At 58.0% G+C, this 14098-nt stretch overlaps 1 protein-coding gene across 5 annotated transcripts in view; it reads right to left on the reverse strand.

Annotated features, from left to right (window-relative positions):
- Positions 1 to 13869, reverse strand: part of HELZ2 (helicase with zinc finger 2) — a 29949-nt gene extending 16080 nt beyond the window's left edge. The window contains exons 1-6 of one of the 5 annotated variants that reach the window (XM_015647141.3): positions 13731 to 13869; positions 3498 to 4634; positions 3214 to 3397; positions 2683 to 2790; positions 1607 to 2130; positions 637 to 1269 (exon numbers count right to left, since the gene is read on the reverse strand). In XM_015647141.3, the coding sequence (XP_015502627.1) occupies positions 637 to 1269; positions 1607 to 2130; positions 2683 to 2790; positions 3214 to 3397; positions 3498 to 4492 (2444 nt within the window). In that variant the 5' untranslated portion in view covers positions 4493 to 4634; positions 13731 to 13869. Of the gene's footprint in view, positions 1 to 636; positions 1270 to 1606; positions 2229 to 2682; positions 2791 to 3213; positions 3398 to 3497; positions 4635 to 9277; positions 9361 to 10647; positions 10898 to 13730 lie in introns of those variants that run through there. The other 4 variants (XM_015647144.3, XM_015647142.1, XM_015647146.2 and 1 more) reach the window with 4 other exon arrangements.
- Between the last annotated feature and the right edge of the window lie 229 nt (positions 13870 to 14098).

Consider the following 14098-nt stretch of genomic DNA (forward strand, 5'->3'; position numbering starts at 1 on the left):
AGGATCAGATGTGGACACTCTTTTCAGTGTAACTGCTCTAATTTTAACAGTCCTGGCCTGGTTTCTCTGAAGGCAGATCCAATGGCATTCAGACCAGATCTGCATTTACTCTTCCCCAGACTCCCTGGAAAAGTCAATAGATTGGCATGTACACAGAGCCAAACAGTATTCAAGGGCATCTAGAGCACAGTATTATCCCAGCATGGTCAGGCAGCAGCTTTCTACTTGTTTCAGTACACAGTAAAGGCTGGAGAAAACTGTCCTTCCAGCCACATTCCCATTTTATCATGAGGCAGGAATATGTTAAATGTTCAAGGCCAGGGTGGACAGGACTTGGAGCAACCTGGTCTAGGGGAAAGGCTTGGAACAAGACAAGCTGTAATGTCCTTCCCAACCCTAACCATTCAAGGATTCTGTGAGTCTGTGTTGCCTCTTCCACAAAGACTTCCACCCATGCCAGGCTTCCTCCTAGCAAGAACTAGAGCAGCTTAAGACAAATTCAATAAAAACTAATTTATTTAAACAAGCAATTGAAGGGCAGCTCGCCTCCGGCTCATACACCTTGTCTCCCCTTCAACCCCTCAGTGAGCAATGCACCAGCTTGCCCACAGCTCTTGTTGCCCCTTCCCTGCTAACCTGTTTGTGTGGGTGCAGATGAGCACCCGTGCATTGGGCTGCCTGAGGATCTCCAGGGTGGCCATGGCCAAGGTGAATGTCTTCCCTGTGCCGAAAGGCCCATAGATGAGCAGAGGTGGCACCTGCCGGCTGGTGGTCGGCTGGCCTGTGATGAAGGAGATGGCTTTTTTCTGCTTGCTATTGCCTCTCTGTGGTGACCCAAGAGAGTAGGGGATGGAACAACTGGCAACATCTGGCAGGACCAGCTTCTCATCCAACAGGTGGTCCACAGCCTGGTGCCACTGCCGGAACAGCAGCTGGTCTATTTGGAACTGGATCTCCACCTTGTGGGAGGTGTTTGCCTTGAAGTTCAGCTCCGAGCAGCATCTGCTAGGTATCTGTAGCCAGATGGTCTTCTCCGTGGTGGCTTTATGCTCCACAAAAACTTCATAAACCCGATTGTTCACAGGTGGGTCAAGCGCCAGGAAGGCGGTGGGCACAGACCTGCTCAGCAGGTACCCCTCATCCGTGTCTGGGGAGAGGTTGTAGGGGGTAGGCACTTCAGCAAACAGCTCCCCAGAGAGAGCAAACTTCGCCCCCATGGAGAGGCTCTGCAGCATGGGGGTCAGCGAGATGAGCACACGCAGGTTGAGTCTGAAAGGAGGAAACACCCAAATGAAGAGCAGAGAAAGGATCTGTCAGTTCCTGAGCCTTCCCCCATGGAGAGGGGATTGCCACCTACACCCAGAGAGGGTCTGCCAGCCCCCCAAGCACATACAGACAGAAACCATGCTCTAGATAATCCACAGCCACAGGATGAGACACAGTAAGCCATCCTTCTTGGCAGGTTTCCAGTTTTCTGGGAAGACACCACAAGACCCAACCCAGAATGGACAAAAGACCCCAAGAGCAGCGTGGCCCCAAGGGTTAGCAACAGGCTTGTGGTCCCCAGTGAAGGGGAACCCCAACAGGGTCCACGCCTGGCACTTACTTGGCAATCAGAGCCTGCTCAGCTTCTTCCTCACGGAAGAGGAAGCTGTGCATCCTCTCCCGATAGTTGAGCCGGGTGATGGTAATGACTGCACTACTCTCACTTTGGTAATCCAGTGCCAGAGCAGGAGGTTTGTACTTTGCCAGCAGAATCACATCTTCATCAGTCTTTGGCATGCTGGGAATGATGATCCGGTTACCCCGATCCCAGCGCACAAAGTTGACGGGGCGGCTGCTGTCCCTGGTGCTGGGGATGTGCTGGGGGGTCTCCCGCCGGCCCACCTTCACCTTGATCTTCTGCATGAGGACGGGGCGCTTGCCGAAGTCAAAGACCACCCACTGCTCGAAGATGCCCAGGGTGCAGCACTCCATGCTGACCTCCACCAGTGCGGTGTGGTGCGAGGAGGACACGGTGGCCACGTGCTCCCCACAAAGGTACTGCAGGCCCCGGGAAAGCCCATTCCCCGAGAAGTAGAAGTTGACTCCAGGCTTCCGCTTCAGCAGGGCCACGTGCTGCAGACGCATCTGCCATTCAGGAGAAGACAAGGACACAGTGAGGGCAGCCCACGGGAAGAGCCCAGCAGCTGGTGAGATGTTCCAGCAGCATTTCCTAGAAAAAGCTGCTAGAGGAACCAAACACCGTGTCAGTTGCACCACAGCTTATTCCTCGTCCAATCCCGCAGCAATTAGTCTAAGGTCTCAGAGAACCTCAGGTTTCAGTTCAATATCAACCAGTGTGCAGTAAATGGGAAATCTACTTTGAAGAAGACAGGCTTTTGCCCCCAACATCCACAAAATCCTGGGCAGGAAAGCAGCTGAATGTTGTCATTTGTGATGATAGAGGGAAGGTGTTGAGAGCAGCCAGGTCTGTCCCAGGACCACTGCACAAGACAGGAGACACAGTGGCTGCAATCCCTGCACACAACCCCAGTGCAAGCACCACCTGAGCAGCTCCCCAATACCCAACACATGTTCTCATTTAAACATGCCCAAATCCCCATCCTTCTGCCCCTTGCAGAAATAATAACTAAATAAAAATCCCCAACCAAACAAAACCCTCCAAAGGTCTGAGCTTACCTGAGAGTGGACCTTGAACCGCCATTGGTATTTCTTCTTCCTGTCCTCCAGCTGCACATGCAGAGGCTGCTCACACACAACTTGGACACCCTCAACATGCTCAGCCATCTGTGGGGAGTCATGAGAGGAGAGGGATTGAAGGCAGCATCCCAAGGACACACCTCAGAGCCCTCCACAGTGCCACCTTTATCCTTGCCTTTACTCTACATCCTCCCAAGAGGGATCAAGAGGACATCCTCATATTCCATCCTCACCCACCGCTGCTCTGAGTCCCCACGCCACAGCCTTGGGAAGCAAGAGAACCCATGGCATAGCTTGGGTACTCCAGCAGGCTCTCCCATCTCCAAAGAGATGAAGGGAGGAGGAAGCCACATCCCTTTTTGCATCGCCATTAGGAAGGTGATCAGTGGGCTCCATTCCCAAGTTCTCACATCAGAAGATTCCTGTGATAGTAGTATAATCCTGTGATAGCGGGACCAAAATGCTCCCACCCTGTGCCCACCACTCACAATTAACTCTCAATTAACTCACAATTAACACCTCGTTGGAGCACATCCGATACTCAGCAAGGAGCCGGTCCTGGTAGGATAAGAGCCCATCCTTCATGGCTTGCTTCTTTTTCTTCATGGAAACCTTCACCCTCTGGATCCACTCCTGCAGCTCCTCTTTGGAATGAGCCTTGGTGCAGCTGTTCCCCATTTCACACACCTCCGCTCTGTCGGGAGAGAGGTGTTCCAGGTGCCACCTGTGCCTGGTGGCATGGGGATCCTCAGGGAGCCAGCAGCTCCTGCCCTCTTCCCTGCTGGTCACCTTACCTGCTACACAGGGAGAACTTGGTCAGCCCGAGCGGCGGTGCGCGGTGAACCCACTGCATGGAGCTGTCGGCCGAGAGCATCTGCACGTGCTCGATGGAGGAGCAGTGGTTCTCAAAGCTCTCCTGTGAGCCGCAGGTCACCAGGCAGATGCAGCAGTAGAAGTGCACGGGCGCGGGCGCTGCCGGCTTGCCATCGGTGCTGCCGGCGCCCGCGGATGGCAGCAGGTCGGAGCGCAGCAAGCCGTGCTCCCTCTCGGCCTCCCAGACGGCCATCTCCACGTCACTGTGCGCGTACTGGCAGCGCTGCGGGCCGTGCCTGCAGGGCCGGCCCCGGGACATGAACCGGCAGTAGGTGAGGGTCTCGATGAACTCGGGGCAGGGCCGGATGGCCGTGTACTGCTGCTTCTTCTGGCTGTCCAGCACCACGTGCACCAAGAGCGGGTCCCAGGTGCGGTGGGACTCACAGAGCCACCCAGGGCCGCCCACTGTGATGCGTTGGGGGCAGCTGAAAAAGCAGCGCTTGCAGATCTCTTGGAAGCACCCCCCGAACTCGCTGGTGATCTCACCGGCAGCACTGGCAGTGGGGGTGGCAGCGGGGTGGCCCCCCAGCTGCGCATGCAGCACCGCCGCCTTCAGCCAGCGCCGCTCCAGCTGATGTTCCCTCTCAAAGTTCCAGACCATGGCCTCCTCCGCGCTCCAGGCGAAGGTGCACTGGTTCTTGTGCCTGTTGCAGCCCAGCCCCATGACGTAGTACCTGCAGACGGCGTAGCGCGCCGGGTTGGGGAAGCCGGGCCGCCGGGACACCTTCCTCCATGCTGTGCTCCTGCGGCTGCGGCAGCGCGCCAGCAGGATCTCGTACATGCACTTGTGCTCCACCTCCCGCGGGTGGTAGGTGATCTCGTTCTCCTTCACGCTGCACTTGGAGCAGACCAGGAGCAGCTCCAGCTGCTGCTGGAGGCTGCCCAGTGGCACCTTTGGGCTGTTGGCCGTGGGCATCTTCGGCTGCAGCTTGAGCGGAGCAATATTAATGGCAGGAAGATCTTAGAAGGTGACGCCGTGGGGAGGTGGTGCCATGGAACAAGTAGCCTTGTCCTAGCTCACTGCATACCTGCCAGTCATCGGTGCGAGCTCATGAAGCCTGACAAAGGAACAAGGAACAAGTGACCTATCAGGAAACATCAGACAATCCCTGGCTGGGTGTACAGAGGCACCGGCACAGCCAGGAACCTCACCCAGGCACCCTCGGCTTTGGCACCCTCTCCCACCAGCCCGGGACCCAGGGGAGTGTTTTGCACAGCAATCAGGCTGCCGAGTGGTGCTGGCTCCCAGGTCTCAGCCTGGTCCCCAGTGTCCCCATAGACCATCAGTATTTACCATCCAAAGTGGCAAAGCAGTGACTGCTCCAGAGGGCCCAGCACAGTCCCAACAACGGCCACTGATCTCCCCAGACCATGGACACACGATCCAACTTCCTGCTGCCAGCACCTGCCCCACCTTGGGTCCCTCCTGCCAACTTTCTTTATCCTGTTTTCTTCCCTGAGTTGGCCAGGCAGCCCCACGCTGAGCAGGCGGAACCCAGCTCCAGCCCCTCAGCCCCGTAGCACAAAAGATTAATTGGAATTAATTAATGAAGCAACCGCCCTCTTTGCTCCTGGGATGCAGCACCCAAGGCTGGGAGATGGGCATGCTGGAACAGCGGCCTGCCGGCATCTCTCCATCTGACAGCTCAGTAAACATCCGGCTGGGAGAGCTCGGCCCTGGCGGCGAGGAAGGCAACTCACAGCTCACTGCCCTCTCCAGCCAACAGCTCCGGCATTTGCCATCAGTTTCCTGGGTAACCAGAGGCCAGGAGCATTCCTGGGAATGATGCTGCAGGGTTTGGTGGCTGGGCCACGTGGTCAGAGTGAAGGGAACATGCCCGAGCACATCTGTGGGCAGAGTGTGCTGCCAAGGAAAGCCACCAGCCTCATGCCGAGCACCCAAGTAGGGCTCCTGGCCAGCAGCCGCCACAGACTGCTTCTCTGGCAATGCCAGGGAAGAGCAGGATTTGTGGTTGAGGTCCAATGGAGGAGGAAGGCAAACCTTGCATTGCTTCTGCACCTTTAATTAAGAATCCTTTCCTCTCTTCTAGGTTAAGTAGGGTACTGGGCAAAGTGGGAAAGGGATGCTGAGGCTGCTGCTCCAGCTGGAGCTCCAGACAACAAACACCAAGCTGGAAGTGGCTGGAGCATCACCCACATTCCCAGCATACCCTTAAAGAGCTCTTCACCTCCCATCCCAGTGTCACAGCATCCACCTGCTGCTGAGCCACGAAGGAGTCACCTAATCCTGCTCCTCTGTGTGCATCAGGTCAGACACGTGCTCGGTGGATAAACACCCGCCCAGTTTATCTCTCAAGGCCTGGCAGCAAGCCTGGCACTCTTCGGGAAGCTGTGGGATTCCGTGGCACACTCCCACGCCAGCGCTGGCTCGATTGGGGTCACGTGCCACGCCACGAGCTCTGCACTCAGAGCTAAATCACCCAGACTTAGCTTTGTGACTTCCAAACCTTTACTTGAAGCACTCAGTGCAGGCTGGCAGTGCAAGAAGAGCAGTGACCCTGAGCTGGCTGGGGCCAGCAGAGAGCCAGAGTATTCCTGTCCTCTGGCTGTAACAAGGTCATGGTCATTGGAATAAAACTTTCTGCAGTTCAGGGGTCAGGAGCTCTTTGTTCTGGTTCTACCACAAAAAGAAAAAGAAAAATTGGAGCCTCAGCTGAGGTTCTGGTGCTGCCTGATGCCAATAAAATGCTTTGCATGGGAATGAAACAATTCGGGAAAATTTGAAAATAAGCACCTATAAAGAGAGAAGGGGGAGTGGAACGATCTGTCTCATGCCCCAAGGGCATCAAGGGATGCTCCTCTGATTCCCAGAAAGACAGCAAAGACAGCACGGTGCTGGTGGGGGCTGCAGACAGCCTGGAGCTGCTCCTGTCAAACTTCTCCAGGCTGTGAGTACCAGAAAAACCCACAGACACTGAGAACCAGGCAGAAGTTTGGGGAGACACAGCCTGCTCCGAGGGCTGGACTGCAGGAGAAAAAAAGACCCGCACCTTTTGGGGTCAAAATCCCTCCTGTTTGAGCGTGGGGAGACTGTTTCCTCGAAGGGAGCATTCCCACTCGGCTTTCCTCGGGAGATCAGGGATGGACTGGAGCTAAGCGGGACCCCAGGGCAGAGGGAGCATCCCTCGGGACCGCAGGTTCAGCTTGCCCCGGGAGCTCGGCACAGGGCAGGGGGACCCGGGGCCAGGCTGTTCCCGAATTTCCACAGCGGGATCGCCCGGAGCGGGACACGGGTCACGCTCAGCCGCCGAGAGCCTTTCAGCTCCTTTGAAGCTGGCGAGGGCAGCACGTTCCCAGTGGAACTGACATCTGCAGTTTCGGGAACGCTTTGGTATCCCTCCGATAGCGCTTCCACCTTCCTTCCTCTGGAAGTCTCCGCCTCCGGCCGAGCCCTCCTGGGAAAGGCGCTCAAGCTCAGGGTGTGTGCGACATCTGTGCAACACCGTAACTGCTGAAAACTCCGGTATACCTCACTCATACACACCGGAGAGAAAGAAATCTGCTCGCCGGCACTCGGCTCCATGCAGAGGGAGCCGAACTTCCCGGTCCCGGCACGTCCACAGCCGCAGAGCTCGTGGGAGACGCGGTCCTGCAGCACCGCCGGCACCGACCCACCCGCTTAAACGCTGAAGAACTGCCCATAAAGACCGTGCTGGACAGCCAGGGTGCCGCTGGAATTCATGCCTAGGCAGGGCATCCCAGTTGGAAAAAGCTAAGAGGGAATATTCCACCTTTAAAAGGGTCAATTCCCCTGCTGTTTATTTTTTTAAGAAGGCGTTTGATTTTGAGCAAACTGCCAGGACATGCTCTGGGTCTGGAGGTGGGAGGGAAGAGGAAGGGGAAGTGCAAACTCCGCTCAAAGTCTCTGCACAGCACTAGTGCTGACGCCAAATTAAAGATTTTTTTCTCTCTACAGCACTCTTATACTAGAAAAAAAAAAAAAAAAGAAAGAAAAAGCTAAGGAAACTTTTGCAATCGGAGCTCGGGTGGAGGGAGGACACAAGGCATGAGGAAGTTCGGGGAGGTGCGCCCCAAGACAGCTGCCCCACTGGGAAAAAACCTCATGTCAACAGGGCAAAATCCAAATTTACCTCCAGGGAAGGTAAGAGTGGATGGGGAGCAGTATTTACCAGCAAGCCACAGACCATGATTTACAAGCTGAATTTTGTATATTTCAAGAAAAAACAACCTTTTTTTACACTGATCCTGAAAAGCTCAGCCTGGCATTTAAGCCGCTTGCATCCTGCTGATGGGTCCCAAGTCCCCATGACAGACAGAGGCTGGTTTATTGTACCCCCAGCCCCATCTGGGTGAGTTCTGCCTCTCTCCCAGGCACCACAACACACACCACGCACCCTCTGCCCAGCTCTGGTCCAGCCTTGCCGCAAAGCAAACCCAAACAGAGCACACCATGGCCTCGCCGATGGCATTTCCTCCGGGCTCAGGAAGACGCTTTGGGTCAGGGCCGGGCCATGCTGTGTCCAAGCATCGTCCCTGGCAGGCGCCTTGCAGGGCAGCGCTGTGGCCAGAGATAATCACATTTCCCTGGAAATGGCGAGGGGAAGCACGGCTGTGGTAGAGAAATGTCCATCGTTCCCCTGCATCCTGGTGCTCCGCACCCATCCTATCCCACCAGGAGGGAGGCGGCCCTTCTGAGCTCTTTGCTTCATTAATTATTGACAGAATATTGGGCAACGTGCTACGCTGGAGTAAGCCAAGTGCCCCTCGATCAGAGCAAGTGACGTGGATCAGTATTTGGGAGAGGAATGGGGACGGGGACCCTGTGCCTCGGGGGGCTGCAGCCCCACAGCACGGTCACCGGACCGAGCCAAGCACTGCCCCTTGGAAGTTCTTCCTCAACTACAAGCAGCACTCAGAGCAACAGTGCGAGACCTTCCCAGCACCTCCAGCACCCCGCCAGCGATCAGTGCAGCCGGGCTGGCCGGGAGGGCTTGGAAACGGTGGAATGGGGCTGCCTGGCAGATGCTGGCCAGTGCCACCCCACCCCTCCTGGCTGTACCGAAACCGCACCTCTCTGCAAACTCCCTCCAGTGCAAAAACAGCCTCCAAAGTTCCTGGCGCCCCCATTTCCCAGCCTTTTTCAGCCAGGCAGCTCACTCCACATCCCACCCAAGAGCTGGCACTACCAGCCTGGCTGCTGCAGTGGCAGCTGCGACACCACTGCCCCGAGTGTGTGTGCAGGCACAGACCCTCCAGTTTGTGCGGAGCCCCGAGACACGTGGACCCCCGGATGCTGCATTTGCTTTTATCCAACTGTAAGAAGTTCACCGGGAGCTCCCAGATGCCATCCCTGGAGTTGAGAGGCGGCAGCAGGGTTAGAACATCGCTCTCGGGGACCGCTCACCGAAGGCAGCACTGTGCATCCCTGGCGTTCTCCCCACCCTCTGAACGGGGCTTTGCACCTCAAAACCTGCACCCTGGCTATGACCATCCTCTCCCGAACGTCTCCCAGCCCGGGCAGGGATGCTGCGAGCCGGGGATGGGGCTGAGCGGGATGCGCACCCCGCACTCCCTGCAGCATCCCGCACGCCCTGGAGGACCCCACGGCTCGCTGCGGGGCTACCGGGGGCACCCTCGGTCCTGCAGCCCCCCAGGGCGCTCCGCTGACCTCCCATCCCCGGAGCTCCCCCATCCGCGGAACGCCCCCCGCCGCTCTCACCGCCGCCGCCGCCGCCGGTGTGGGGGAACCCGCGGGGAGCCGGGGACTCGCCGCCGGCGGCAGTTTCGCTTCTAGGGCCTCCCTGCATTCAAACCGGGGCCGGACTTCGCGGAAATTGCATCACGGCGGCCCCGCCCCGCCCCGCCCGCCGGCATCGGGGGGAGCAGGAGCCGGCACGGTCACCGGGCTGGCGGGGGGGAACGGCACCGGGACCGCCGCCTGGAGCGGGGAGCCGGCACCGGACAAGAAGAACGGGCAGCGGGGTGGGGGGACCGGTACCGGGGAGAAGGGGCACCAAGGGGAGCGGGCACGGGCATCCAGGGCAGCAGGAGCCGGTCGGTACCGGTAGCGGCACCGGCGGGACGGCACCGCTCACATCGCGCAGCCGGCAGGACGGGCACTCCTGCGGGTACCAAGCTCCCAGCCCGGTTCCGTCCCAGCCCCGCATCCCCGCGCATCGGGGCCGAGTCTCCGCCGCTCCTGTCCCCCCCGAGCGCACAGGGGCCGCTCCCGGGGGCGCGGCTCACCTGCAGCAGGTCGGGATTCTCCGCGCTCACATTCGGTCCAGAGCCGGGAGCGGCGGCACCGGAGTTTTAAGCGAATATTGAGCGGCAGTCCCGGTCCTCGGCCCGGCCTCCCCGGCAGCCTCGTTTTTAACGGGGCTCGGGGGGGGCGGGAGTGGGGGGCAGAGCGCTGCCCTCCTTTCTGTTCATCACTTTCGTTTTCCGTTCGGTTCTCCGCCTGGCGCGATGCACCCGCTGCAGTGTTCAGCCTCGAGCCAAAAAACGAACTCAAACCCCAAATCCACCCCCGGCAGCAGCCGAGTCTCATTTGCATCGTGTTTCGTGGGGCAGCACCGACAGCCGGGGGCAAGGTCCCGCACCCCAGTTTGTGGGCACGTGTTACCACACAAGCTCCATCAGCCGATGCTCAGCGCCCGAGGAGTGGGGGATCCTCCCCAACGGGCTGTGGACCCCCTTCTCAGCCCCTTCGCACCTCACCAAACCCATCCCACAACTGCTCAGCACCTCATCCCAGCACTGGGCAGTGCCTTCCCGCGGTGCGGTTTGGTGATGGCGCAAATTTGCAGAACCAGAACACAGCACCAACAAACCCTGCAACCTGATCTGACCCCAAAACACACGCACCCGAGCAAAATCCCAAGAAGCTCCTCTTAACAGCCCCAGCCCCAGGAACCTGCAAGAGCAGCTGCATCTCACCAGTCTGGACACAAGGCTTCAGAAAAGCCCTGACCTGTAAATCAAATGCCCAACACTGCGGTCAAGCCCCAGCATTCCCACTTAATGGAATTATCGTCATGCCAGAAGCCAGCTGCAAGCCTCAGAAAGAGCCAGGGAAAAGGAACACACCTCCAGCTACAAGTGGCTGTAAAAAATCTCAGGTAAAAAATCAGAGGCAAAGTGTCCCTGCTGACAGGGATGCTGTTCAATCCTTCCATCGATTGATGGGCGCGTCGTTCATGGTGGTGCCACCTCAACACAAAACCAGCCTTAGCGACAAAAGTTTTTCCTCAAAGCAAATGGGAGGAGGAAACACAGAGCCAGCCCGTGGGGCATGGCACTGGAGCAGGGAGGAAGGAGGGGCAGAGACCGATTTCTGGCACGTTTGTCAACACCAGTGGAAGGAGGAAGAAAAATTATGTTTTTGACCTTCCTGCTTGTGCAGTTGCACAAGCCACTGGGTGCCTCAGAGGGAGCTCTCACCTTGCTCCCATCCACCAGCACCCTGGGGAGCCAAGAAAGGTTTTCCCACCAAGAAGAGGAGTAGGGCAGCCCAGGCTTGTGGGTGCTGAATGGACCCCCCTGGAGCAGAGGGCACTGGATGGATCCCAGCAGAGAACTGGGTGGAAAATGACCAGGCATTCCTGGTCACTCCTGGACCCATGGCAGGATGGTCACCTGTACAGGGCCACCGATGCCAGGCTCTGCTGCACTCTGTGCTCTGTCAGTGAGGAGCAGGGGGTGGCTCAGCCTCACAGCAGGGTCTGACCCCACGGAGTCCCTGTGTTCCCACCCAGGAAAGGGCTTCCCAGCTTTGCCCTTTGCAGCTGCCATGGGAACTGCTATGGATTGAGCAGCACCAGGGCCACATCTCTGCCTGGGAAGGGGTAACCAAGCGAGGCTCAGCCCTGGTATCAGTGTTCCATAGTGATGGAGTCCATCCCCATTTGCTACTGCCTGGGGCAGGAATCATCCTCTCTGTGGCCCTGACTCTAAACCATAGCAAAGGTCTCTGTGACAGCGTCAGACAGCAGGGAAAAACAAACAAAATACCTGGCACTATTCCCCTGAGGTGCCCGAGCCAGGACAGGCAGTGCTCAGCTCACCCAGGCGGAGCAGCCTTGGCACAGAGGCTACACTTTGGTTTTACAGGTGGGATATCTGGAGGTTTCACTGATTTAACAGGTGGGATATTTCCCCTCCAGCTCTAGAAGCAAACAGCTTTCACTGTATTATATAAAGCTTCCGGCCCTGCTCAACACACAAGAAGGAGCAGCCCAGGGAGCAGCCGGCTCTGCCGTCCCTCCATCGCTGGCGGCAGAGCGCAGGAAGCCGCTGCTGGAGCAGGGAGGAGGCAAAGCTGCGTCACCACATCCACAGCATTAGGGCGGGGGAGAGCCGAAACCCAGGATCTGCCGGTTTTAGACAAACAAACGCCGAGCCGAAAGCTCTGAGTTTCGGTTTCCATTCCTTCGGCGACACGGCCGACAGTCACGGTGCGGTTTCCCCAGGAAACCATCGCTGCTGCTCCCCTCCCCAGCGCCAGACACGCTGCCCTTTGTGTGCTGCACACCCCCAGCTCCTCCGGGGAAGTTGCTGGGAGCTGGGAGAGCCTTCCCGCGAGGATGGTGGAGCATCTCCTGTCCCGGTAACAGCCCTAAGGTGCCCAGAGAGACGCAGAGAGTGGGGAATGGGTTGTGTCTCACAGCCCCCTCTCCCCCGCACCCCGCAGGCAGGTGCCAGGCAGGACCGTGGCAAGGCTCTGCTTGCGGTGCTGCTGGAAGTGGGAGCCTCTGCCCTTTCCCAAACACTGCTCCTGTGTGTGTGGATACCTGGAGGAGAAAATGCAAGTGGCCGAGTCTCCATCACCACACAGTCCAGGGAAAAACAGGGATTTGGTGTGAGTCATCTGCAGCCCTTATGTAATTTTGTCTCTGGGTGTGAGTTCACCCCGGCTGTGAGTGGAGCAGTCCTGGGCTCCCCACGGGAGGAAAGGGGAGCAGATCTCAGACTGAGCACCCAAAGGAACCCCAGGAAGGCAGTGCTGGCAGCACCAGGCTGGTAGAATGGGTGTTGAGAGCCCCAGTCCTCCCACAGGCTCACAGCATAGATTGACCCACTGGGATGCACAGCAGTGTCCCAGTTGTGGGGTGCACGACACCCACTGCAGCCTTGGGAGCCCCCAGTGATGGGTGCAGCCCCTGGGAAGGGCTTGGGGCTCCACCCTGCAGAGCCCCAGGTCACAGGGCCGTGGGGAGAAAAAGCTGATCCACAGGTGGGATGTGCTCTCCATGAGCAGTGCTTTCCCTGCTGAAACCAGGGCTGCAAGATCAGGATCTACTGCCAGGCTCACATGGGACTTCCCCCCGGCCAGGGAAAGTTGCCCAATTGCCCACGGTCGCATCCAGCCCAAGGCCACTCATCCAGACACTGATAATACAACTCGCTGCAGACAACTTCCCCTCTTTGCTTTTCCTTTTCAGCCCTCATTTTACCACGAGCCACTGGCTCTGCAAGCCCCCAGCTGGGCTCTGCCGGGCAGGGAAGCACCGCGGCACACTCGGGAGCAGCACAGCCACCCCAGGAGTGGAGCACATCACCGGGGCTTCCCTGAACATCCCAGGTGGCCTCTCGAGGGAGAAAGGGCTGTCCCATCGGCACCTCCATGTCTGGCTGCCCTGAGAGCTGCTGCAAAGGGAGGGGAGAATTGCACCAGCCCAAATCTGCCTGTCGAGCTTTTATTGCTTGGGGAGCTGTTTACATCCCAAGGAAGAGCTGCTTTGCCGGGCAAAGTGCACCCACGCTGGGAATGCTTTGCCGGTGAGGTGATCTATAGTCTCCAGGGCAGGTAAAGGTGCATGGAGCCAGAGGGGAGCTGCTGCCTCCTGCTTGCTCCGCTCTGCCCCAGCTCTTGCTGCCCACTGCTGCACCACACCAACACAGAGCTGACACAAAATCCTGCCCCAGCCCATGCTCCAGTGCCATCTCTCAGGTACCTTTAAAGAGGAGCCAGGAGGTCTGTTCCCTTTCCACCTGAACATTCCCCCTCCCACAGCCCCTGGACAACCTGGATGAGTTTGGCCAAAGGAGAGATGGCTGGAGTAGCATGCTCAACCCACAGCTTTCCAAGGCTGGGCAAAGGCACCACAGCTTTCCAGGTCTGGCCCTGCTGGGGAAAGGTGACCCTGTGTTGCAGAGGGACATTCACTCACCATTGCAGCACAGGGAATTCGGGCTGGAAACACACCTCAGGTGTGGCTCAGCACTGCTGCTCACGCTGGAGAGGCAAAAGGCAGCTCAGTGTGATCACAACCCTTTATATGTCCTCGGTCTGACACGCTACTGCTGTCCCAAGTACAGAGATATGACAGCGATATCTCAGCAGCAGCCAGCTGGGAGGGAAAAACCTCTGATAAGGCAGGACTCCTCCTCACCAACTGCAGCCCCAGCTGAGTCTCAGCCAAAACGAAACAAAATCTAATGCTTTAGAGGAATAGATCACTTCTTCCTGATTACGTGTCAGAACTCCTCTAAACATAGGTTGGGGACCACTGGTTATCAGCACTGGGTGCAGCCAGGC

The sequence above is a fragment of the Parus major genome, chromosome 20 (genome assembly GCF_001522545.3).
Source record: "Parus major isolate Abel chromosome 20, Parus_major1.1, whole genome shotgun sequence".
In the NCBI taxonomy this organism is placed as follows: domain Eukaryota; kingdom Metazoa; phylum Chordata; class Aves; order Passeriformes; family Paridae; genus Parus; species Parus major.